The sequence below is a fragment of the Bombus vancouverensis genome, chromosome 8, assembly GCF_051014615.1.
Source record: "Bombus vancouverensis nearcticus chromosome 8, iyBomVanc1_principal, whole genome shotgun sequence".
In the NCBI taxonomy this organism is placed as follows: domain Eukaryota; kingdom Metazoa; phylum Arthropoda; class Insecta; order Hymenoptera; family Apidae; genus Bombus; species Bombus vancouverensis.
The window spans coordinates 12,981,551-13,006,622 of record NC_134918.1 but is presented as its reverse complement, the minus strand read 5'-3'; the positions used below and the strand labels follow the sequence as shown (position 1 = coordinate 13,006,622).

Genomic DNA, 25,072 nt, shown 5'->3' with positions numbered 1-25,072 from the left:
TAACAAAGTCACGTAAAAATTTGCAGCTTCATATATTTCTTTCTTTCGTAAAAATGAAAGGCGAGAACTCTGTTGCAGTTCTGTATACATAATCATCGCCATAAGTATCGTTACTCTGCCTATTATTATTGAATACAGTTATATTGAAAATAGTATTACGAGCTCTCAAAGAGATGACTAATAATACCATTGTTCTTCTTTACAATGCCGCTCTTAGTCAATATTTCTATTACTCTTTATTACACCTACTAATTATAATTCTCGTTACAAACCCTTTTATTCATATTCGGTATTATTGTACCATTATTAATAATCATAATAATAGTAATAATAACATTGCTAGTATCGTTATTGGCGCAATCGTACGTCTACATACGGTATATTCCAAAATAAGTGGTATAAGTGGTAAAAAGAAGTGATTTCTTATAAGTAGATTAAATTTCCTTCTCTATAATGTTGAAAAGATGGAAAATTTTAATTTTAATTTTAAGATCATATAAATAATTTGTCTTCATAGTTTGAGGTCTTGCGTAATTTTATCAATATTCATTATTATTCGTTTTATTAACAATAATAAGAAATACGATAAAACAAATTTTTATCCAGTAAACGTATTTTTCTATTGAGTTTCCTGTTAGTTCGGTTAATTCAACAGCTCGCTGATTCTTAAAAAATATTTATTTCTACCACGATTATTTTTATAGGAAATCACTTTTTTATATACTACAGCATATTGTAGAGCACTTTTATATACATTTACATTGGATCGCTGTATAAATGTTGAAGACGCGTTTGCTGTATATACAATATATATATATCATTTTAATGATTCCTTTTATCGATCAAGGGAAAGTTGTAAAATGTTCGCAGTTTCGTGACTTAAAATTTCAGTGTATTAAAAACATTTTGTTATACCGTGTATTTTCAATTCCATCAAAAGGTTTCGGGAACGATATAGTTTGAAAAATAATTAATATGAAACAATTACGGCATCGTACAATTGTTTAATAAAAAATCGTTTACTTAAGAATGAACAATTATACCGAGAAACTATGCGATGAAAATGATAAAAGTTGCAACGACGTTAATTAAACCTGTTATTTATATAAATTTTATTTCGCAGATAGAATCGAATATACAACATTTTCTAACTTATTACCCTCGATCCACGTTCATCTAAATGAAAAACCTGGTGTGAGTTTTCTTCTCATTAAATTACAGATTTCAAGAGATTCATTGAAAATAATGTTAATTATATTGCCATTAAAAATGTAACGCACCTATATCATTTGCCTATATCGATGAGTTTGCAGTATTATTTTAAATAACATTTTACGTTATCTTTAACAATTTGTTAAATATTTTTTTTTACACAGACAACAAATACATATATACATCATGCTTTTTACATTGGAGCACTACGAAACGATTGATCCAGTAAAAACCTTGAGATTTCGTGTTATAAAAATTGCAAATTCTGTATTCAAATACTTTTGAATAATCTCGGTTCAAACTATTTAATTCGTGAATTAAAATATTCACCATTCAAGGTTCTTCTTTTTTAAATTAACTGTTAGTCAATTATTTGGACCTACTGTTGTTTTTTTTTTTATTTACATCATTTATGATACAACTTATCTTAATTAGAATATAATTGTCGCAATGAGATTCATGAAGCAAAAAATGTTTGATAAAGCGAAGCAAAATTATTTGCAAAATCTCTTTTCTTTCTTATCAAATTCACGTTCGTATTCGTTCGAAAGCTCGTTTAAGAAATAATTTTTCATTCTTAATTTTTACGCATTGTTTAACTAAAACTAATTTAAGAAGGGTCGTATTTCTCGTAAGCACAGAAATTTTTGAAAACATTAGAATGGAAACCTATCACCTTTCAATTCGCATATTTTTCTTTTATTCTTTCATTCATAATAATAGTACAGATTTTTTCATCATTAAATAATAATTTCCATAACTTTTAACCACACTGTGCCAACATAATCGTTCGCCATTGTTCATCCAGAAAGCGCGAATATAGCCTGAATAAATATTTTAATTTGTCTTCACAACCTATAATGCCTTTGCTCGCAACGTTAGAAAATACGATCTTATGAAGCATTTTTGGGCGTCCGCTTATATACAAACGTTCTAAGTATGTGTTAAATTTACGTATTAAATACATAGTACGTAATTAGTTGTATGTACACTCCCATTCATAAGCACTAAAACGTCTCTGCTGGCAAATGGAAAATTAAATAATCCGAAAAATCATTAAGGAATTCTCTTTATTCTGTACCTTTAAAAATTATTATTAAAATGTTGACAAAAATATTATCGATTCCGTATAATAATTTGCGACGTATCTCGATCCCTGTTTCGATCAATTTTTCCATTTACGTTACCAGTTTTCCCATTGCGTTAATTCTTGTATTATTTGATTCTATGCATAATTAACGCGTATTATTAATGTAATTAAATTAGTATTAATGCAATAAACGATTACGCGACAGTCAGATTCGAGCATTTAAGCACACTTTTCGGAGTTTCTCGTCTCGCTTTTTCCCAAATTTTTCAATCGAAATAAAAATCAGCAGATTTTCGAGCAGAATACATAATTCATTATTTTCCTGTAACCTTTGCAAATATACCAACAAAATCGGTTCGACTCGTTATTTCGCTTAAATATAAATGAAATACAAATTAGTTGGTTACACGTGTAATAGCTTTTCTGATAGTTTTTTTTCTACCACAGAAGTTTTAACACTGATAAACGGGATGTGCATATTCTCAAAACTATTGTATATTGACTAGAATCGTGCTATTGTATTGCTAATGGAAAGTCAATTTTGTAAACCCTGAAAATTTATTAAGTCAGGCTATTTCTATTCTATTTTATTCGATCGACAAGCTATATATTCTTTACGCAACAGACCAGCTCGGGAGATATTTTTCTCAGAATGTGTTAATTTTAAACTGGCGAGTGAAGATAATTTTAGTTTCACCATTCGAATAGAAATTTTGCGTTATCGTTGCAACGGTAGTGTCGTTACGCGGCTATCTCTTTTTCCAAAATGAAACACTTCTCGTGTAAGGCACTAGAATTATCGTAGGATCGGCTTTTTCAAGAAAGGAAAGAGCACAAAGTCCATTTGAAATTTTATTGTTAGTACTACGTGCGGTAAGTATAATTTACGCGTGTGCACACTATTCAAGAGGATTAAAAAGTTACATTATTTTTAAAAAGTTTAGAGAAAGTGTTACGTGTTATGTCATACATGCTATTAATTCTTCGTCTATTGAAAAAGCGACAAAATTTTCGAAAGTTTTCTCATTCGTGAGATATCGAATTTCTTTTGATCCGATGAAGTAATTTCCGAGTCTTTTATTGAAATTGCTAGGTATAAAAATTTCACCATCGATGCACGTGTCTTTTGTAGATATACATCTTCTCTATATTTATAATTATATATTATCGCTAATTTATTAAGTATTTTAAGATGCATATGAAGTGCATGTTTGAACAATAATTTATCGAATATCTTTATTAACTTTACCATGTTTATCAAGATTTCAAGTGTCGATGATATCTTTTATCTTTCACATTTGCTCGTTATATGAACAATTTTTATGCAATCTCAATAGCTATAGAAATAATGCTATATACACACTGCACACCTAAACTAAATACGCTATACACAAGTCGAAAAGTTATATCAAATATTCAATGCATTAGTCTCTTCGATATATGTATGTATATAATGTCATTTACTACACCATATACATTCAGAATATGTATACATATATAGTTCCATCTTATATATTCTTCATTCAAGTTTATTGAAATAAGTTTTAAGGAATTGAATGTTATTTGTTAGAATTATGTACTTTTCAATCATTTTGAACAGTGTGGTTTAAAAACCTCTGGTTTAATTGTTATTCAAAAAGTATCATTATCAAAGTTGTTTGAGTCTTGAGAAAATTGTATCAGAGCTGATTGCCCGTAAATCTCGACAAAATTCTACCAGATGATCGTACTTTAAATTTATCTAATATGATTCCCTTTTTTCGAACACATTCGCTTTGCTCGATCCTCGGCGCGATTTTACAATTTTTAAACCATAAGCAGGAAGACAAAGAACAAGTACTTTGCCTTGCGTGAAAATTATTCGCGAAGCAAAGAGTGAACAGCGACATTCAATGTTTATCATTAGATCTTGCAATATCGTCGACAAAGCGTAAGGTGCTTTTAATAATGATCGTTTGCACTATGCGTGCTACATTGTTAATCGTCTCTCGCTCTAAGTGGCTAGAAAGGCACTATGTTTCACAGACAATTCCTGCGGAGAAATCAACAACTTCCACCTCTTCGAGTACAGAGAATATATTTGAAAATCCTGGTGCAGCAAAGAACAGGATAATCTTCTTATTCCGGAGAAAATATTCTCTTTGTGTAATAGTTGTTCGACATTTATTTTATTCCTTAATCGTTGATTGTTAAATGTATTCGGACGCGATAAGAACTTTTGTCTTGGATAATATATTAAACTACCTTCGTTCTTGCTTCAGAAAAAGTATTAGAGAAATTATTTAAAGACAGTAAATATAGCGTTAACGATAAATTACGGTGTTGATCAAATTACGTTAAAAACCATATTATTAAAAAAAATTTGATTATCTAATAATTTGTAATATAGTTTTAAAATAAAACCGGTTAAAAGAAATCTAAGAGTATGGAAAAGCTAATAATTTAGAGTGTCGATTAAAAAATATTACAAATTATGGTTTGCCTCTTTAAAATAATTTTTAAATCAAAATACAAAAGCTTCGGAGTGAAACTTAAAAATTACTATTTTACGGTAAAATTAATTACCAAATTAAAATTCATTACCAAACGATATACAATGTATGTATAATGGTCTGAAAGCGGAATTTTGAAATTACAGTACTCTATGAAACGAAAGTTTATTTTGAAAAATCTACGCTTCCGATTTATTTCCCCTTCTTTTCTCAATTTCGTTCATCCTATTTTTCCGATGCACCACGACTTTTGGCCCACTCTGCAGGTATATCTTCGAGAAGCGTTACATGCTATATATATAACTATAATTGTACTTGCAACTACCTTGTAAAGTATTTCTCCGTTTTCTTTTTAATTACTGCGGCATTACGAGTAAATTTTTGAATATTTCAATGCACTGACTATCTAATTGAAATATCAAAAACTTGTTTCAAAAATTTCGATTTCCTTAAAATAGGAAACAAAGTGGTCGAATACAAGTAGCATGGCAGTTAATGCTGAAATATAGTTTTATATGGTTCACATCAAAATACGTTGTCTCACTTGTTGATTAAATATTCGTAAATGTTTCCATTAGATCCGTATATTGCTTTACGTTCACTACAAAGCTATGAGGAACTTGACACATTTTGCACGGAATTCGAAAATAGTAAACTGGAGCTTTTGAATGACAGATATTTCGATCTTGATACGTATCACAACGACGCTCTTGTTTTATTTGAAGGTTATTTTATAAGAAAGTTTCGAAGTAAATTAAACACCTATGATTTGCAAAAGGAATTTAATAAAATTAGAATTACGAGTGTTCGATAAATTGTGAACGAAATTTTTTCTTATAAGTTAGTTTTTACCGCGAGAAAAAAGAAAAATTGTATGTAGAAACGAATCGATAAAAAATTGCAGCAGGTAGCGTCGTTAATTATCTTAAATATTTCGAAAGAAAAGAAAATCAAGCAATTAATTTCGTCATTTTCTTCCATAAATATAAAACTGTATAGTAAATAAAACGTATTTATGATAGGTATATATAAGCTGTCTCTGTTGGCCAATATTTTCAATATTTTTACCAGAAGTATATCAATTACATGAAATATATTCAAATTATTTGCAAATATCTAGACGAAGTGACCAACATTTTTAAGCTAAGAAGAATTAACCAATGGTATAGTTGATATGAAAATGAGTGCCGTGAAAATAATAAAATTTGCACATTAAACCAAAAAATAGCATAAGACATGTTGTGTGCCCTCAAAATTTCATAAGAATACTTACGAAATTAGCTGAACGCCATTCGTCGAGTTCTACCGATGATAGATGACCAAACACAATTTTCAAAACACTGACACTAACTGCATTATGTTTATCGCGTAAATATATAACCAACTGGTTCCACGAAAATGGATACGAAAGAGATGTTAAATATAGAAAGAACAGAACAGAACAGAACGAACGTAATATGACAGAAACAGAACGATAGAACGAATGGAACAAATATTGCTCATGGTGTTACTTAAGGCGTCGTAACGTACCATACGAATCTGTCAAAATATTCCAAACTTCATTCGCTCCAGAGGTCGCTCACACCGTTATTACGTTCGCAAGTATATATGTACTTGAATATTATCCATGCTGCTATATGAATTGATCCGAGAAATAGGTTTAAACGCGGCTTAACTGGTCTTTTATCGACAATACAATACCTTTTGTCTTATTCAAGACGTTAATTTATAATAAATTTATAATAATTTATAATAAACAACTTTTACAATATACATATATTATAATTAGTAATAAGTGTTAAATGAACGACGTGAAAATGAAATTATTTTTAACGAACGATCGATCGATTTTTCGTTCAATAAAGCAAGATGTAGGTATCAAAGGATGTTACATTTTGTGTTCCTTTTTTTTTTTTATATACAAACTAATCGTTTTATTTATTCTGAGAAGATTACGAATAAATATTTCGCCCGTTAAGATGTATATCTTTTCTTTAACAATCGTCGCCTAATTTTAACAAGACTACGATTATGACCGAGTCTAGCAAAATTTCAACTTGCATACGTTCAATTACAAAATATCGTTAAGTACACCGTTAACTATACATCCTTTTCTGGCGTAATGCTGTGGGAACGACTGTGTCTTGGTATTATAATCAACGAGTAGGAACGACCAAATCGTTCGTCGTCTGTTTATAACGAAAAAAATTTGCAAAGGATTGTCAACGTAGAATACTTATTTTCTGACTTGCAAAATGAGGTTATATAATTCACAAAATAAGTAAACTTATTTTTAATCGAATCTTTACGAAAGAAAATAAAATATTTATACAAATTATACGGACCACCGTTATTGCGTTCCATGTTTACGTGAAGATCATTTCGAACAATCGCTTTCAGACTGACCGCACGCGTTTGGTTCAATTCCAGCGATGAGCCAACCTCGACTATAACAGCAAGTTAGAACCGCGACAAAAAAAGACTATAAAAAGCAACGTACCTGTCCGAGATGGACGACTTTTCGACAAAAAATTTCCTTCTTGCCGTTACAATTTTCATCATGACGATTCTTAGGCCTGTACGCGATATGATTATACGCATGGCGTATCAAGAATACATTCTCATGGTTATGGTCGTTTACAAAAGTTTCTTCCGAAGAGATTAACATTTTCTTTGTGTAACGGTACTTCGAAGAACGACACTACGGTTATTATGTATTCTTAAGAGTGCCAATTTTCTAACATCACATACAGGCCAGAGAATCACTCCGTTGCAATAGATATAGCTAGCTACCTATAAACATTTCTGTATACATACGTATACATATTAATATATAACATTTAAGCGACAATATACGCATCACAATATTATTGTTCGGCGTGTCACACAAGATCGTATCTCAATAGATCACGATCCATATGTATGTGTACGCTTTTATACCGATAAAAACGGCTGTACGAAAAAGAAAGTAACTAACGGCTCGAAAAAAAAAGAAAAGAAGAAACGATCAGTCGATTGTGTTTTATAGATGCTTGTGTTACGTATGCGTATGAATGAATACGTATGACTGGTGGTACATATTAAATCGTATGCACATACATATCATCATCGTTCTACACACTCTTCCTTCTCTTACAGTCATGTATTTTCGACTTTTGTTATGCGCAAACCGCTCAACCTGCATACATGAGTTCTCTTCTTTCACGCCCTATACGCATTCGGATTTGGAGGCGGATCTTAATGAAGACTTTTTCACGATAAAATTTGTAAAACTCCACTCACTTACACTAGTTTTGTTTACTCTTAAGACTGTACAAAATTAAACGAGAAAACGGTACTTCTTTATATAAATTTAACATTTCCTCTAGATTCGAGTTTATGGACTATTGTTTATTAAGCATGCGTTTTGTCTCTCTTTGCGTATATATACACATTTTAACGCATTGATTGCTTTTTTAGTTTATCGTTGGTGCTTCATAAACGCGTCCGAAAAAAAAAGGAAGGAAAAAAGAGACCTGGTTCGAACTTTTATCACAGTATCGTATTACTGCAGTATGAAGCTCTTGGGCATTTTGGTGCGAAACGTAGCTGGCACGCGGAGTTCTCTCATTTTCTTTCGCTTTCCTTAGATACACGCACGCATACACACACACATTCGTTCTATCACTCGTGCATTGCACCACAAAGGAAGCTGAGAAGGCACAGTGTATGTACATATATGTATGTACAGCACCGAACGACGATCGGAGACAACTACAGTACTCGTGGTACACGACATTTGAATATCGATGAAACTTCATTACAAGATTATACAATTCAGCGCTGAAATACCATCTTATAATATATAAAAATAAGGAAATATATTGAGAAAAGTTTTGTGACCTTCTTACAAAAGTTACGTGTTTAATTCCGCTATTGATTGGTTAGGGACTTCTGTCATTGAATTAAATAATCAATGAACCAACAAAGATATCTTCAAATCGAGTGAATTCTTATTATTTTTTGAACCAACAAACCTTTTCTCGTATTCGATTAAATTCAATCTAAAAGCAGGAAATTTATACTACAAATAATATTAGTTTCATTATTAAAGTAAAAGTCTTTTTGAAGGTAACATAAAACGCTAAGTACTTCCTTTGATTCTGTTGGCAGTGTTCTCGTTTCTTGATAATTTAAATAGATTTTAAAATCCATGCAATCAACGAGCTTTTCTTACTCTCAAACACCATTGACTAGACCTTATCGGAAGCCCAAGGTTCTGCTTCCTTGCAGTACAATGATTAATCATAAACGAGGACATGGCCAGACAGTACAAACATTAAAACTTATGATCAATACCATGAAAAACGACTGTATTGACACGTCAATTTTACTCTCGCACTTTCCCTGACTTTAGTTAATATTGTTTATATTATGTTATTCTTAATGCAAGGCATATTAACGTCAAGCCTAAAAACGTTAACTACCACTGACTAGACCTAGCGGAAAACCACCGCCTCACTTTTTATAAAATCTCATTTAACATTATCAAGAAAGTACAACAGTATCATTGACCGATCAAGAAGAATATTGCGATACAATATAGTCGAGTTACAAAATTAATGATAATCGAGTACCACGTATAAACTGTGTATGCTCCGTTCGTAGGCACAAGAATATAAAACGTTCTTGTCAAATGATTCTCGTTTTTCCCTGTTTTAATAAAACGACGCTGTTCCTGGATGTATGGCGGCGTACTTTGGTAAGACTGCTGGCGGCGATCCACATCGTATGAGTATCCGTTGGCAGCCTTTGGGACGGAGCTTCGTCGTTGCTGCGTCAGTTTCACAGATCGGTCCTCTTGAAGGACGACGAGGAGGAAGAAGAGGCGCGAACGGACGAGACTGTATACCTTCGTAATGAGTTGTAGGGATCACCTGCATGGTGCTAGGAGTACTTCGAGCCAACATGGACAAGAGGTGACTTCCTGTCTTGAGTACTTGGGTCCCCAGCCTTTGGCGAAGCTGATGCGGACGGAGTTGATATCAACAGGACCAGAGGCAAAGCCTGAAGCCTGATTGCTCGTTCTTGTGGTACTGCTGCTATATGGAAGCTGTAGAATTTTATTACGGTCGAAAATATTCAAACAAAAGCCTGGAGGTACACGATAGACAAGTAGTGTTCTCGACTCCGGGTCATCCAGAGTAGGTGAATTCACAAAGATTGGGCTCTCAGATCTGTTGTACGCCCACACACCATCTTCTTCTTGACTAAGCATTAAACCTGCAAATAAATAATTCAGATTCTTTATTTCCCGTAAGATCTTCTCTTTAACTGGCATATATCTCTATGTTTTTGCAGTAATGTACTACTAATAAAATAAAAGGAATTTACCAAGACCAATTTTGCTTCTTGTTCTTTGGACCGCAGGCGGTGCAACATGATTTTCAGCCAATGTTGCTAAGCAAAGGCCATCGCCATCATGGAGGGAATCAAACACATTTACTGTTGAAGGTTCCACAGGGTAGAGGCGACCCACTCTACCACCCAATTCCCAATATGCTAATGTACACCATTCCTTTTGTCCTGTTTCACCTGTAACAGATAAGAAGAATTATTATGAATTATATATAATTACTACCATGATCTGATCATCACTATGATTTCTAGTAACTACCATATAAAACACAGATAACTTAATGCACGACTTTCAACCTTATCCTGTTTATAAGGATGTACCAATTAAACTTAAGAAATCATAAATTGAAGGACCATAATAATCATCCTTTATACCACTATATCTTATTCCAATGTAAACTTATATTAATTGCAAAACATACATAAAATACATAAAAACAATGTTAACGACATGACATGCAAATCAAGTGTATTTTCATGGTAAGTATATATTGCCATAAAGAATCAATTTTAATAACGATCATTTCTCTTGTTAATTCATCTTTACGAACCAAAAGGAACTTGTATCCAACGACTGTAAGTTTGTTAATTGAAAGTTCTCGATAGCGTGGGCATCAAAGAATTTAATCTACCGTTTTTATGAAGAACTTCCACGAATTGCGATACGGGCATGCCTCGAAACGAGATGAGATCTGTCATTAACGAGGAGTCTTTCTTTCTTGGTAAAAGTGTTCGCTCGGTGAGAGGCTGCGGGCGTACGAGCGGTATCATAAAGGACTTGTCGCCGGAAAGTCCCACGCGTCTCGCCGACCGTTGTGGGGACGATGGCGCCAGATTCGAGAGTAGACAAGAGAGTAGACGGAGAAAGGAGAAAGAATCTGCTACGACGCAGAAAGCCAGGAGTTACATATATTTATGGGATAGGATACGGCCATAGAACTTTCAACTTGTCAACTTCAAAATCGTCAAAATCTTTTCACAAACATAAATTATACTTCATTTTAAATATAGATACAAAGATATTTAAATTTATTCCTAAAATCAAAATTATGACCTCTTTTTGATTTTCAGATTCTTTGCTTTGATATCGAAATAAACATACTGTTGGGCTGCCCTAAATATAGAAAATCTCGTTCTAAATACCAGATTAAAGAAACTCTAGATGAAAATCTCAGCGACAATAAATAAATTTCAAAAGTTTTACCCGAGAGACACGGTGTTATACACATAAAAAAATTTGATCCCCATAATATTTTTAAGTCTTCATCATCGCCGCCAATAACCATGTATATAAGTATGCGAAGTAGATGCCGTGTTAGATATATAGGAAGAAAATTGCTTTCAATACTTTGCATTTAATATTAACAGATCTGGTAGCGAAAAGTCTCTAAATATATAGAAAAATCGAATTTTTATTTCACGTGACTTAAAAGCCGTTTTCAACGAAAAAATATTTACTTAGTCAGTTTCTACGTTATTTTCAATAATCCAGATAAAAGACGTCGTAAAGAGCTCATCTATCGTTCGGTGATACCCGATTTAGCTATCGCAAAAATTGACCAAATCGTGTTTATTTGCTTCGTTTTAACCGATGATTAATGATACCGGTCGACATTCATGGGGACATCGAATACTGGCACCCAGATAAAACGATGTACTACAGGTGGAGCTGATTGGCGCCATTTTATCAGACGTTCTTAAAAAGGAACATCGAAAACGCTTTTAAATATGCAAAAGACCGGCGGAGGACGAACGGCCTGACCAATAAATCGATCGTAACTTTTTGCTATAATTAACGTGTCGCCGCGACGACGTTGGCGTCCGAACCTACCCTAACCCGTTCCCGATCAGGAACGTGTTTACGCCATCTTTCAACGGATCTGCGAACTTATCGTGGACTTCTTGACAGTAGGTAATTCGCGTTTAATTGTCGCTGCATAATTTTGATCGAATCGAATGATCTTGTCGTCACGGGACGAACTTAATTTACCAGAGCGTTTGCGACAAGACTGACAAGAGGCATGTCAGACGATAAGAGGAGCGAAAGAAGCGAAGAAAGGCGAAGTGAAGATAACAAGAAGGATGGTAGCCGAGTATGACGAGTTGGTCAGAGACTGGTCATTCCGCGCGGAGGCTGAATTTAGAGGTTAAGAGTCAGGAATAGGAAGAAGAGAGGCGGTGGAACACGGGTGTGTCGAAGACTACGTCCTAGTGTGGCTGTGAGTGCGAGGAGTGAAGAGACGGGGCGGAGCCCCTGCTTCCACCAGATAAAAATAGATATTACGAGTTTACCGCGGCGCCAAGATTGCGGGGTATCGCGACGATTACGTCATCGGTAGTAGCACGAGTGGTTGGAGCAAGGACGCTTGTCGCGTCGTCGGTCGCCGCCGCCGTCGCCTTCGTGGTCGTGGTCGTCGTCGACGTCGTTGTGGTCGTCGTTGTGGCGAACCACGAATTTTCGTGTCTATCTATGATCGTCCACAGCCAGCTTTTAACCGTTTTCGACAAACCCGTGACTCGCGCCATTCAACCATGGCGCTTCGTCTAAGAACTGACGCACGTGTCTCCAACCTTAAGGCCATTCTCATTGAACGTTACTCGTGTTTCTTCAAAGCTTTTATTACTTCGTTTTCTTTCTACGTATGCTCGTATGGCAATATCGATGCAGATTTATCGCTCTTTGAAAATCGATGTTTCATCGAAATTGAAAATACAGTTTTGTTTACTGTAGCTTCTTATCTTAGAAGTTTTTAAAAATACATGATTTTGAATATCATTTCGTGCTTAAGCTTTTATCGAAAGAAATCTCATTAACAATATTATACCTTCATTGCATATAAATTGCTTTCGAATAAAACTAACGTTGCAAATATTTCTTGTATGTAGTCCATTGTTCGATTAAATAGATAATTTAATAAGCATTCACATTATTTGGGAAATTTTATTATTCATAAAATTCTGGCACGAAACGTTTCATTTTCGAATTGTGTTCCGCCATCTCGCGTGGTATGCAAACTACACAAGTTTAATTAATTCACGGAGGCGAAACACTCTGATGTCTGAATGGGCCAATTGTCCTTGATATGCAATATGCTAATTGCACGTGATAAAACTGTTCCGTAATATACGATAAGCTGTATTATAATATCACGATATCGTGTAAATATCAATAGAATATTATTACATGGTTCTGTTTTCCCACTACAACAAATATTATCTTCTTATCATATCTTTAAACGAGTATCCCAATAAAATAATTTTATTAGGATATTCTATAAAATAAATTTCTACAAAATTTTCTAAAAATTCTTGATCACATTCCGTATACACATTTCGATAACATTCCTTAAACTGTATTATTTATATTATATTTAATTGATACTATTTATTTGTAATTATCAAATTGCATAGGTTTCGATGTTATCGAGTTACTTAAGAAACAAATTACATTAAAGAATTTGAAGAGTACAAAATAAATTAATCAGAGAATTAAAAGAAAATAATTGAAAAATAATTTCAAATTACACACGTACAAACGTTAATAAATCCTGCTACGTGACTGAACTATTAAATACCAATACATAATATAATCGCGATGATATTTCTATCGTTGCATGTATTATTCAACTCTATATTTAGCTCAGAAATATTGATCATCAGCAAAATCACAAGTCCCGATAACTTCCTCGTTGCAGTGTTTCGAATGTAACTAATTTACTATCAATATTGCTATTTATTTTCAATATTGCTATTTACATTTAAACCTCGAACTATTACGTTTAAGTTTATCAATTATGGGAAATATCATTATAGACCTGGACAAATATCGCGCGTATTTCATATCGAAATAATCAATTTCAATTTTCCTTTTTCTTTTTGTAATTCGCGTGTGGTTGTCAACAGAGCCTGACAAATTACAGGCTAATGAGCTCGTGCAACGGATACATACTATTGAACATTCACATGCGTCTTTTATGCGGCGAGCGACTCTGGAAAATTGAAAGCAAATTGAGCCCTGTAATAAAGCAATTCTGGTCGGTACTCTGAAGATCACGATAAAAGAGTAATTGTGGAATTCGTTGCAGCTTGCAGTTAACTGTCCTCGTTTGTGTACTCACGCTGTATTATTTCACGTCTTCCAACCAGATTATACGTCTAGCGATTTTACTCGAAGGACCGTCTTCCGTTTAAAAGAGGACCGCCTTTCTTCAACCCTGTTCGTTAAACCGCCAACTGTGGCCGAATTTTCTTTCTTCCATGCAAATTCTTTTTCGTTCGTTTTTCGGAATTTGTGGTCTCTCTTTAGGAAAGGTCCATATTTACGAAGTATCTATTATTTTAATAATATCGCGTCTTTCGTAAAAGGAGGAATTACAGGTATTATTTTACGAAAGAACAAGAATGAAAACAGTGAAAGTTACTACTAAAGCAGCAGATATAAGTAAATAGGATGTTTATGAATTGTTGAATGTTAATGCACGTATTTACGTGTGTGTTCGTAATAAGAAGTTGAAATGTGAAGCTATGTATGAATTACATAAATTTTTTAGTTACGTTATATACATATAGTACGGTATTATAATGATACAAAAGCTTCAAAAATCAACTACGTGTATCGACCAAGATGACTTTCCAAAATTTCATGGTGGCAATTAAAGTTCAATAACGCAGAATTAACAATAATTATTGGATTAATATATTCAAGGAATATGATATCAATAAAGAATACTTGAATGGTTAAAATTGTATTTCATGCGAGTAAAATAGTAACCATCACGCGATCATTTAACTGAATCGTCTTAATTAATATTATTTTATTATTTATCCGACGCTCCTTTATGAATAGAACCCCCTCAATGAACATCTAAACTAATCTTATATTTTAATATCTAACTCATTCATATCTGAGTCATTCAAAATCAGCTCAGTGACCACACCTTGTGTGTCCATGCCTTAGGTAATTTGTACGATACTGTTCCGTGTCTTGGAACATATTTCTGCACACATTCTTGTGAGAACACCTGGCTGTATCGCTACCGCACATACATGGCAATTGGTATGCAACGGAAGAGTCGATCCTCGTGGATTTGCGATTGTCCACGGTTTTCTGAACCGTTAGAAAAATTTTCTGCACCCATTTGAGGGGGGCTTCGAATCACCTAGGCGATTGATTATGAATCACGCGTTGCGAATTGTCTGGCAAAAGACAACGGGAAAGGAGGCTAGTGTATTTAGTACTTCGCGAGGCCATGAAACCGTAATGTCGTGTACATGAATTCTGCTTATGTGGATATGTAGTTTTGCATACCATTCTGTTTATTACAGCATTTATATGCTAGTTAACGAAGTCCAAGCATATATACTAAGTTTCGCATCATTCGGTAGTACGTACTTTCATATGACTGCTAGAAATTTAATACCACGAAAATGAAAGGTGGATATAAATAATAGAATTTAATTTAAAAAAAAGCGCTCCATTGAAAAATAAGAGTACGTAAAAATAATTTTCCTAGCTACTGTGCATGAATGGCAACTAGCGCAGTAGATTCTGCCTTTCGCCACACCTGAGGACTATTTCAGATGCAGCAAACATCCTCACATTTAGAATTCGTTATAATTTGTTTAGCCAGGACCTTTTTTATGGAAGAACGAAGGAGGCGCTTGAAACGAAATAAAATTTATTTCCTGCTAGACTATATTTCAAATTCTTTAGTACGCATCTTTAAACTATATTATTCCTTTCTGTCCTTTTTTCTTCGTTTTCATATTTTTCTTCATTCGCCAAATAAAACGTATCCTTCTTGTATAGCGAGGCCCGGGGGCTATAACTCGTCTTTAATTCGCGCTTGTCCGCATTATCCATTTGCCATTTTCTCTCCGAAATAAGAAGGGAGCGAACGAAACATACTTTGTATATCGACGAAGGGACGCGGGTCTTTCCGCGAAGCGAAGAAAAGAGGGAAACGGCCCGGATGACGGATGGCTTTTAGCGCAATTAAGTGCGTGTGATCCGCGCCCGACGCGACTATTTTCAATAGCCGAGCCTCTTCTGGTCGGAAAGCTCCGATTCGAGGGTGTCGCGACGCGGGAATAAATTGAAATGGTATAAAAAGCACGTTTCGCGTGGCAATTCGCAGAAACGGCCGGCTGTAAATCATTGCCGTAGGTACCAGCGGAAGATTCGTAGGGGGTAAATAACGACTGCTAATAAATTCTGCGCACGACAAAGAAGAAAAGGGAGAAGGCCGAGAGAGGAAGCAGCACGTGGCGGCATCGAAATTAGTTCGGGGCCAGGCAGAAATCTTTGCCAGAAGTCGACGAAAACCATCCGATAAATTGAACCTGATTACTTATCGATACGGCCGACGTGGATTCTTTCTATTAGCAGCGGAAAATTCGATGACTAGAATTTGGCAGATTCTCAAACCCGTTTTATTGGCCTGTTCGAACGATCGACAATCTGCTATACATTAACTGTGATCTTTGATATTCGAATAGCGCGTGTATTATTTCATGTTACTCGGTCCGTTCGAACGTTAACGCAGCTGTCACGTTCGAAACACCGAAACCAAGGCGCTGTGAAGAAAATTCAATTTATTATTTATTGGGATAAAAACACGATTACGTATACTTATCTGTTTCCATCATATCGCTCTAATCGTAATATTACATGAATAATAAATAATGTATATAATAGTACACATTGTATACCGTGTATATCGATGGTTTTAATGTTCGTTAGAAAATCGTTGTTTTGCTTGATTTTGTCATTTCTTGTGGTTTGTATATGTATGGTAATACGAATTGATATGTTACATAAATTCAGTGCAGAATTACGAGTTACATATAACAGATTTATTGCTAAACATTTAGTGTTTTTACTGATATAGACCTTCCTTTTTTACATCTATATGTATCCTTCTTTATAGAAGAATACAAATTTGTTACTAATCTGTTGAAGAAATTAAACGTTACAGATTCCACGTATCTCATATATTATGATACTGGTGATTGAAATTTAATCAGTTTGCTGTTACGAAAAGAAGCAAAACTGAACTCAGACGTAAAAGGTTCATTCTTATCTATGAAAATTGTCTGGAGTTTAATCGGCGGATTAAAAACAGAGGTTTTATGATTCTGGTTTCTCAAGCTTTCCGGGATTAATGGTTATCCGTATCGGTCAGACTGTGTCCACATCGTTTTCCTAATCGTGAAATCACAGATTTCGAGATGATGCTTCCAGCCGATATGGCTAACCGCTGCCGCCTCAGATAATGCATCATCGAGTTTTATCGTGGAATATTTCGAAATTCTCACGACCTACAGAAACAGCCTTGGCGATAAATCTACGAATCCGTGCCATGAAACGCCATATTCCGTAATCTATCATAGTAATCGTATCTATTAGATTACCACTTTACTATCTACCAAAATATCTAACGTTTGAAAAAATAAATTGATTTGTAGCCTCTTCAATTCGGAACTTTCAAATTCGTAAAATTTCCCCATTTACTTTCCACATTGATATATTTTGCGTGTAATTTTTAATCGAAAGAGATGCGTAGGTACTGTAGGTGGCGAAAACTTAACTCAAGTATATACGATAGTTTCGAAAGCGATTGAACAGGTAAATTAGTTTGTAAAACGAGGAAAATACTCGTAGAACATTGGTACAATTATTTATACAAATTTGTACATTAATGTTTGTACGGAAGTTCGAACTCGGATAATTGATATAAAAAATCAATCAAGACTTCGTCAAGATCGTCAAATTGATTCCAGAGACGCCGATAATCGATAACGTCGCTCGTTAATAAATAATTCCAACGCCGGGTTTAGTAGAATGAAATGCCAAAATACGTCTCTAATCGTATCAAAAGTTTCAAGTTAAAACGACAGTGCAAGTGGACGATACTCGTCAGATGCCAGGCCAATGATTCTTAACCGATGACGAGGCAAAATTTTGAAAAAAGAAAGAAACAAATCGTATCTTGCTTATTTTTATCGTATTTCCAATCACAAAATATTAAACTTGATATATACAGATAAATCTATACGAAAAAGTTCGTTACGCGGTGTATCAGAATTTAGCTATCGCGAAGTATCTTCAATTGTTATCGAAAAGATCTGTAACCGAGATCGAGATAATCGCAATAAATTTTCAAACATACTGTTCCAATATTTTTTCGATCTCTTCGAAATACACGCTTGTAATAAACATCCTACAATTTCTATATATTTTCCCCAATTTACTTCGGATTTTCATTAATAAAATTACGATAACCGAGTTTCGTTCTAGTGCCAACGACATTGCAAAATATTTCGTACAATACACGTAACATACCTATCCGTGAAACGTGTTTGTAAGTGTTCACGAACTATAAGTGTTCCGTAAAACGTTCATGAGCTCATGAACATTTCCACGAGCAACTGTACACTTATCGTAAACTCTCCATACATAGTACTTTATCCTTACCACGCCTATTACGAAACGCAGTCGCAGTAAGGAAGAAAGAAAGAAGGAAAGAAAAAAAGAAAAGAGAAGTTGCGTACTTTCTCGTAATTCCAGAGCAGAGGCCGATCGTGAATGAAGCATCGCGCGCATCGGGCGTGCAACCGTGTGACGACGAGTGCAAGACGTCGAATGCTAATGTGTTTTCCCAGTTGGGTCAAACACCCTGAGCTTAGATAAGGTTCCCAACCTTGGCACGGCCAAGCCGGCTAACTACGTTACGTATGTAGGTGCGCTGGTGATACACGCGCGCGTGTACGCACGCACGATGCACACGGTGCGTGCGATCGCGGATCGTAGTCGGCACACGCGCCTCTATCGAGAACGAAAGAATCGCGGGAATGCGAAGAAAATAGCGTACCGGCCTGCTGATATATAATTGTTATTAATAGTGGTGCTTGTTGTTTCGCGCGATAACGCGTATCGTAAATATACGCGAGGCATCTTTTTCCGCTCGAAATTCTCCGTGGAACCGCAGGCGACAAGCTAAATTTTCCTCGCCCTGATTTTTAAAAAAGAGTCACGAACTTGTCTCAGCTGCGCCATTTCTCCAGAGGTATCGCAGCCTGTATTCGGAAAAATCCAGTTTCCGATGACAATTACACGATAGAGATCTTTCCGGTTCTCTATTTTAATAACATCGGGTGGTGATTATTTAAAACAGGTGACATCTTATCGATCTTCACGAGCTTGAAAATACGTTGTTAAGGTCTGATTCATTTTTCTCTATACGCATAACCTTGGCCTTAGTTCCCGAGTTATACGTAAAAGTATTTTTGTTATTACAGTGTCTACAGAAATATATTTATTCTCTAATGAAGCGTGTTCTATCATTTATCAAGTTCTATGTTACACTGTAAGGGCGTTAAATTTTTATAGTCGCACGAAAGTATCATTAAACGGCACGAAATCTAACACAACTGAACGTAATCAATTGGTATGTAAATACTACAATGAATACAATAACGTGGTACTTTTTGTAGCCGCTATACGTATATGGTATTTCTAATGTTCGAGATGACTTGGATTTTACGGTCGATATATATTGTCAACACTATCATCTGTATTATTAATTAAACATTTACCGGGTTGAATTATCACCTATGATAGCTTTTACGAAGGTTAATATTCGTGTAAAGATTTCGTGGAACCATTTCGCTGTGATATGCAGTTGGAGCAGGAGTGTGGCAGAAACGAAGAAAGGCGCACGCACATGTCAGCGATTGCACGGTAAAGGTAAGCAGCAGTAAAGGCAGTGGCCGTGTCGCGTATATATATCGGCGTCAGACATGACCCTTGTCCTTCAAACGGCCTTTCTACGACCGTGCGCCTCGGTGTAGGTATACCATACGTGTCGCATACTTAACGACACGCGTAGCGCACGAGAAAGCCGGCCACCGACAGTAAACTTCTGATTGTTTGCCTTTCGATCTACGTGCCTGTTTGCCGCCCGTGCGCTTCTATACAGGCTGTATCAAAAGCTGTGCGAACGTTTCATTTCTGGATGCGTTATCGCGAGCTCGTTAACTCTCAAGTTTCAGGTTAGCCCTGAACAAAAGAACTGCAGTAGCGCTGGCGCAACTCGTGACACGATAGTTTCTCGAAAAACCAAAATCATGATATCTGTCGATTATCGCGAAAACTTAAAACAAAAGAAAAGTTGAATGAGGTTAGAGCCAGGATTATCTCTGTCGCGTTGACTATTGATGACGCCATGTTGGAGTCACGTGCAAATTGTTAACGACGTGCATTTGAACGTCGTTAAAAAAAAAACAAATTCCGTCACAATGGAAGGCCACTTCCATCCAGTAATCGAGGCTAAGGCTTCTTTTGGATTTTGTTTCTTTTTTTAACGACGTTCAAATGAATTTCCAAGGGCATTTGAAAACAAATTGCACGTGACGCCAACATGGCGTCATCAGTAGTCAACACGACAGAGATAATCCTGGCTCTAACCCCATGCAACTTTTGATCTTCTGTAACAGTCTGATCGTACCATAAAAATTATAGTGTATCTTCTTGAGACGTAATCAAGCGTACTTGTGATTATAATAATTTTGTATTCTTAAAAACTGTCTAAAAAAAAACGTCTTCAAAGTGGGAATACCTCCTTGAGCTCGATATAATAAGGTGGCACCGGAATGTGTTATTTTTGATACGTTGAAATTCAATTTTGACTAAAATTGAGGTTCCTCTGTTTTAGGTACAAAATTATCAAATGACGCCTCGAGTTAATCTTCTTGGTTTACTGGCACGAAATTTTGATCGAAATTTTGCCACTCCCTTGCTTTAGGCTCGATATGATAAGATGGCGCCATGGATTAAGCTTCTTGGTATAGGACTAATGTAAAATTGTAGGTAAAAGCTCGATGCGACAGGATATCGTCTGCCATTAGATTTCTCGATCTATTGTTGTGAAAATTTTGTTAAATTCGTTTACCATAGACTCGATATGATAAGACGAGGCGAAGAGGTGAGCTTTTCGATATATCACGCGACCTTCTTAAAAATTGACGTTCTATTATTCACAGTTCGATATGATAAGATGGTGTCTGGGGCGAGACTTTTATTTATGATTCTACTCAATTTGTAATCTACCGCCACGAATTCTTGTAATTTTAAACAGGACCTCTACGTTAGAAAAATGTTCCTGCGGTTTGTCTGTTTCGTATATTACGCGCACCGTACAATATTTTCTGTGCTTCACGATTCACACAGTCCGCGCTCGACATTTCACGCAGTTCGCATGCAACAAGTTGAAGCTGCGAAATTCAAAAATAAATCCACGATAAATACCGAGGGATCAAGATAAAGAACAACAAATCCCGGAAATTCCATTTATCTTCAAACAAACTTCACCAAAGCTCCATCTACGCTACCTTCTACGCATTTAACTTCCAAATCTTCAATTTCTTTCTGAAATATATGCGTATCCATAAACCTGCGCTTCATCTTAAAAAAAAAAAAACTACGTACATAACTATCTGGAAAAAGAAAAGCAACCAAGAAAAAGCAACTTAAAAATAGGTAGAAAACAAAAGAAATTTGTTAAAACGTACAGAGGCTGGCGAAAGTATTTTAACACTTGTAGACATTTTTATGGATATAGCTACGTGTGTTACACGAAACATTTTATTGCATTGGTAAAGCTTGAAACAGGTCTGAAAATATATAGAAACTACAACGTATTTAGTACAAGCTTATTCGCAGAGATGACAAAAATATTTAAACAGTCAATGATCCATTAATAAACGTCAAAGATAGAATAAAGCCGTATTTAACTCTCGTTACGCGCTTAATATAACTATTCCTATTTATACAGCAATTTTCTACTAACTACGTGTTCGTAATAAATATCCTGTAACCTCTACGTACACCTTCTCCTTGCCTACAAATTTTATGCATTTATAGGAAATCTAAAGATGCAAAAATGTACGGACTGCGCTCAACGTGTAAAAATATAAGAAATATTCGCAGTACTTGTTCTAACGTTTAACGGGTAAAATACAACGCTGATATTTTGCTGATAATTTAACAATGCAAATCGTTTGTAATATACATGTACAATAAAGTGAACATAAAAATTGTCTACGATAGGCATCGGAATACTTTCGTGAGCCGGCGTATGCATAATCGTAGCAGCCCACGAAAACGCAAGCGAGGCACACGAGAAATTTTCCGTTCTTACGAAAGAGGCTAGCTCGTTCGGACACTCGATATTACCAGGAAAATCAGTCGGTCACCTTGCAAGGAGAATTTCCTCCGTGTGTACGAGCACGTTGAGCGTCTGTGTACACGTGTGGGTGCGTTTAATTGAACAGCCGCGAGGCGAGACCGTGCGATAGGAACCACGACGAGAGGGTTTAGAGCCAAGCGGTATGTATGTTTACCCGTGATAACAGTGGATGTACAGGCGGCCAGTGGCGCCTATGTTGCAGCCAATGACTGATCAAACAGGGTATACACCGCCATGCAACACACCGGTTCTCAGTTTGTTTGGCCGCACCTTTCTAAAATTAACGTCGTTTCGCGTCTGATTAAGGCGGCCGCGTAATCCATTTTTCGAGATTCTGTCTTTTCGCCGTTGACGAAACACGGTTTAACACGGTTTAACAGAGTTTAACACAGAAAACTGGGACTGTATTGGAATACGTTATTTGATGAGAATCTGGGACCTTCGAACGTGAAATGTAAATGCAGCTCGTTTACGAATACGGTTCACGCGTTAGGTAAAGCGAAATTGTCCTCTGAGAATAGAAGTGATATGATTATGTAGGAATTTTAGTTACGGAACTCGATAGACATAGAACAACGTCTCGACGATAGAAAATAATCCTGATTCTCGGTTCTAGATAATGCGTGTTCCGTATTTTACATTAGTTTCGATAAGTATCGAGATATCCTGGGATTATCAGCAGTCCTGTTATTTCTCTTACCGATGTACTCAATATATCGTGTGTATTTTATTATCAGATGCAAATTTTAAAAGGAAAGTTAGAAACGAGAGTATCATGTAACTACGATTTTCCGTGCGATATGCTGTAACTCTGTTGTTAAAAGTGAAATCATTTTTATAATGCTTCAACGTATATTATGTTAATAATTTTATATTCGTTGCACTGCAAACTTTCAGCTAATACGAAGAACTCATTTGAGATTAGGAATATCGCCGTATAGCGTGATCTGCTTGCAATCGTCGATTTTATAATCTGGAAAACACTGGTTACAGGCCAAATTTTCATTTCGCCGACTGCATGAAAATTCTTAAAACTTGGTGCTTGGTTTCCGTGGTATTTTAGCTATTGGAAGTTGCCACAGGATCGTGATAAAAAAGACAACGTTATCTGATAAAACACCGACAATCATTTGGTCAAATACCCAAAAACAAAGATTGCAATATTGCCGGTGATTATATCGTAGTAAAAGAATGTTAGAGTTTCGACTTTATAAACCGCGTTTCCAGTGAATATTGATATTATTTATGATCCGTAAAACGTTTCATAGAAACCTGTGTAGTCGTACGATAAGTTAAACTATTCTACCATTAGACTGTTATTTGGGTCAAAAATAAATGTACTATTATATGCCAAGTACTCTGATGTTCATCTTCCAAAATTATCTAATAACGACGTACTAATTGTTCTGAGCTGTAAATTTTAAAATAGTCGCTTAGGTAATGGCTTTATTTAAGAGAAATTCATAGAATTCGCACGTATTTATTCGTTTCGTTAAAAAGGGCATTAAATATATCCGATTTGATTAACAATTAATATTAAACGTTCACGGTCATTTGCAGCATTTTGAAGAATACTCAGCTATAGAAACCGATCGGACAAAATTTGACAGAGATTAAAATAGATATGGCATTTAGTACTAATTGGAATGGACTAGTTTAAGCAATAACATGCAGGATAATATCGTAATTGAGATTCCTGTGTGCAAATGATTCATAACTGGTGAAATGATACGATCGAATTGCATTCTAACGTATAGATAGGTATAGCGGTGCTGCTAGCATAGTTTCTGCATCGAGCTGATGTTATGAGTGAACACGGTGAGTCGTTAAACATTCATTTAATTCGAATTGCAGTAACCGCGCTACGCTATTAATTTGCAACTATTTATTATTCTCGTAGTGTTTGTTACGGTAAAAGTACTTTGCCAGCTAATTGTCGTGTCGCAGAAGTTCTCAACTTGCTTTCCGTCAATAATCTCGCAATATATCGTAAAAATCTTATCGAGAGTTTTTATGATTAATACAATGGAATTCAGGAATGTTACAGTTTTATTATAATTATCAAGGTCGAATTAGGACCGCAAAGGACATTAAGCCTTTTCCAATACTCGAATTACCAAACTAACCACAATAACTGATATCAAATTTCTTGTTTTTCCAAAAGCTACGTATCAAATATTTACGTAAGTTTTTAAGGTATCCGCGATCGAAATTATGGAAGAGTTTGACGAAAAATTCTAATCTCGAGTCAGCTTCGGAAAATTGTTTTCTCTGCGTGTTCCTAAAAGAATCTCCTCTTTTGAGAAATCGAGGAATTAAATGGAAGAAATTACGACCAAAAAACAAGGTTATATAAACAATCGTGATTGATTTAAAGCAACCCGGAAAATTGAAAGGAACAAATAAACAAAATTCATTTGTAACAGTATCAAAAGAATCGGCGTTATCTACGTAATAAAATTAATCATTTCAACATCGATAAATTCATTCATGTTACATGAAGATTTAATAAAGTCTTTTTTTTTCCAAGAATTGAACATGTCTCCGCGAGGAATTGAAATAGATGGATAAATACGCTGTTATTTTCCAACGTTTCCCCGATAATAAACAGGAAGACACAAAGAAAAAAAAAA

At 35.2% G+C, this 25,072-nt stretch overlaps 1 protein-coding gene across 2 annotated transcripts in view; it reads right to left on the bottom strand.

The window, feature by feature from the left end:
* Window positions 1-13: 13 nt before the first annotated feature.
* Dad (Daughters against dpp) overlaps window positions 14-25,072 on the bottom strand; it is a 115,022-nt gene continuing 89,963 nt past the window's right edge. For both annotated transcript variants that reach the window (XM_076620921.1, XM_033332453.2), the window contains 2 exons: window positions 10,168-10,368; window positions 14-10,056 (listed from right to left, as the gene is read on the bottom strand). In XM_076620921.1, coding sequence (XP_076477036.1) covers window positions 9,707-10,056; window positions 10,168-10,368 — 551 coding nt within the window. In that variant the 3' untranslated portion in view covers window positions 14-9,706. The remainder of the gene's footprint in view (window positions 10,057-10,167; window positions 10,369-25,072) is intronic.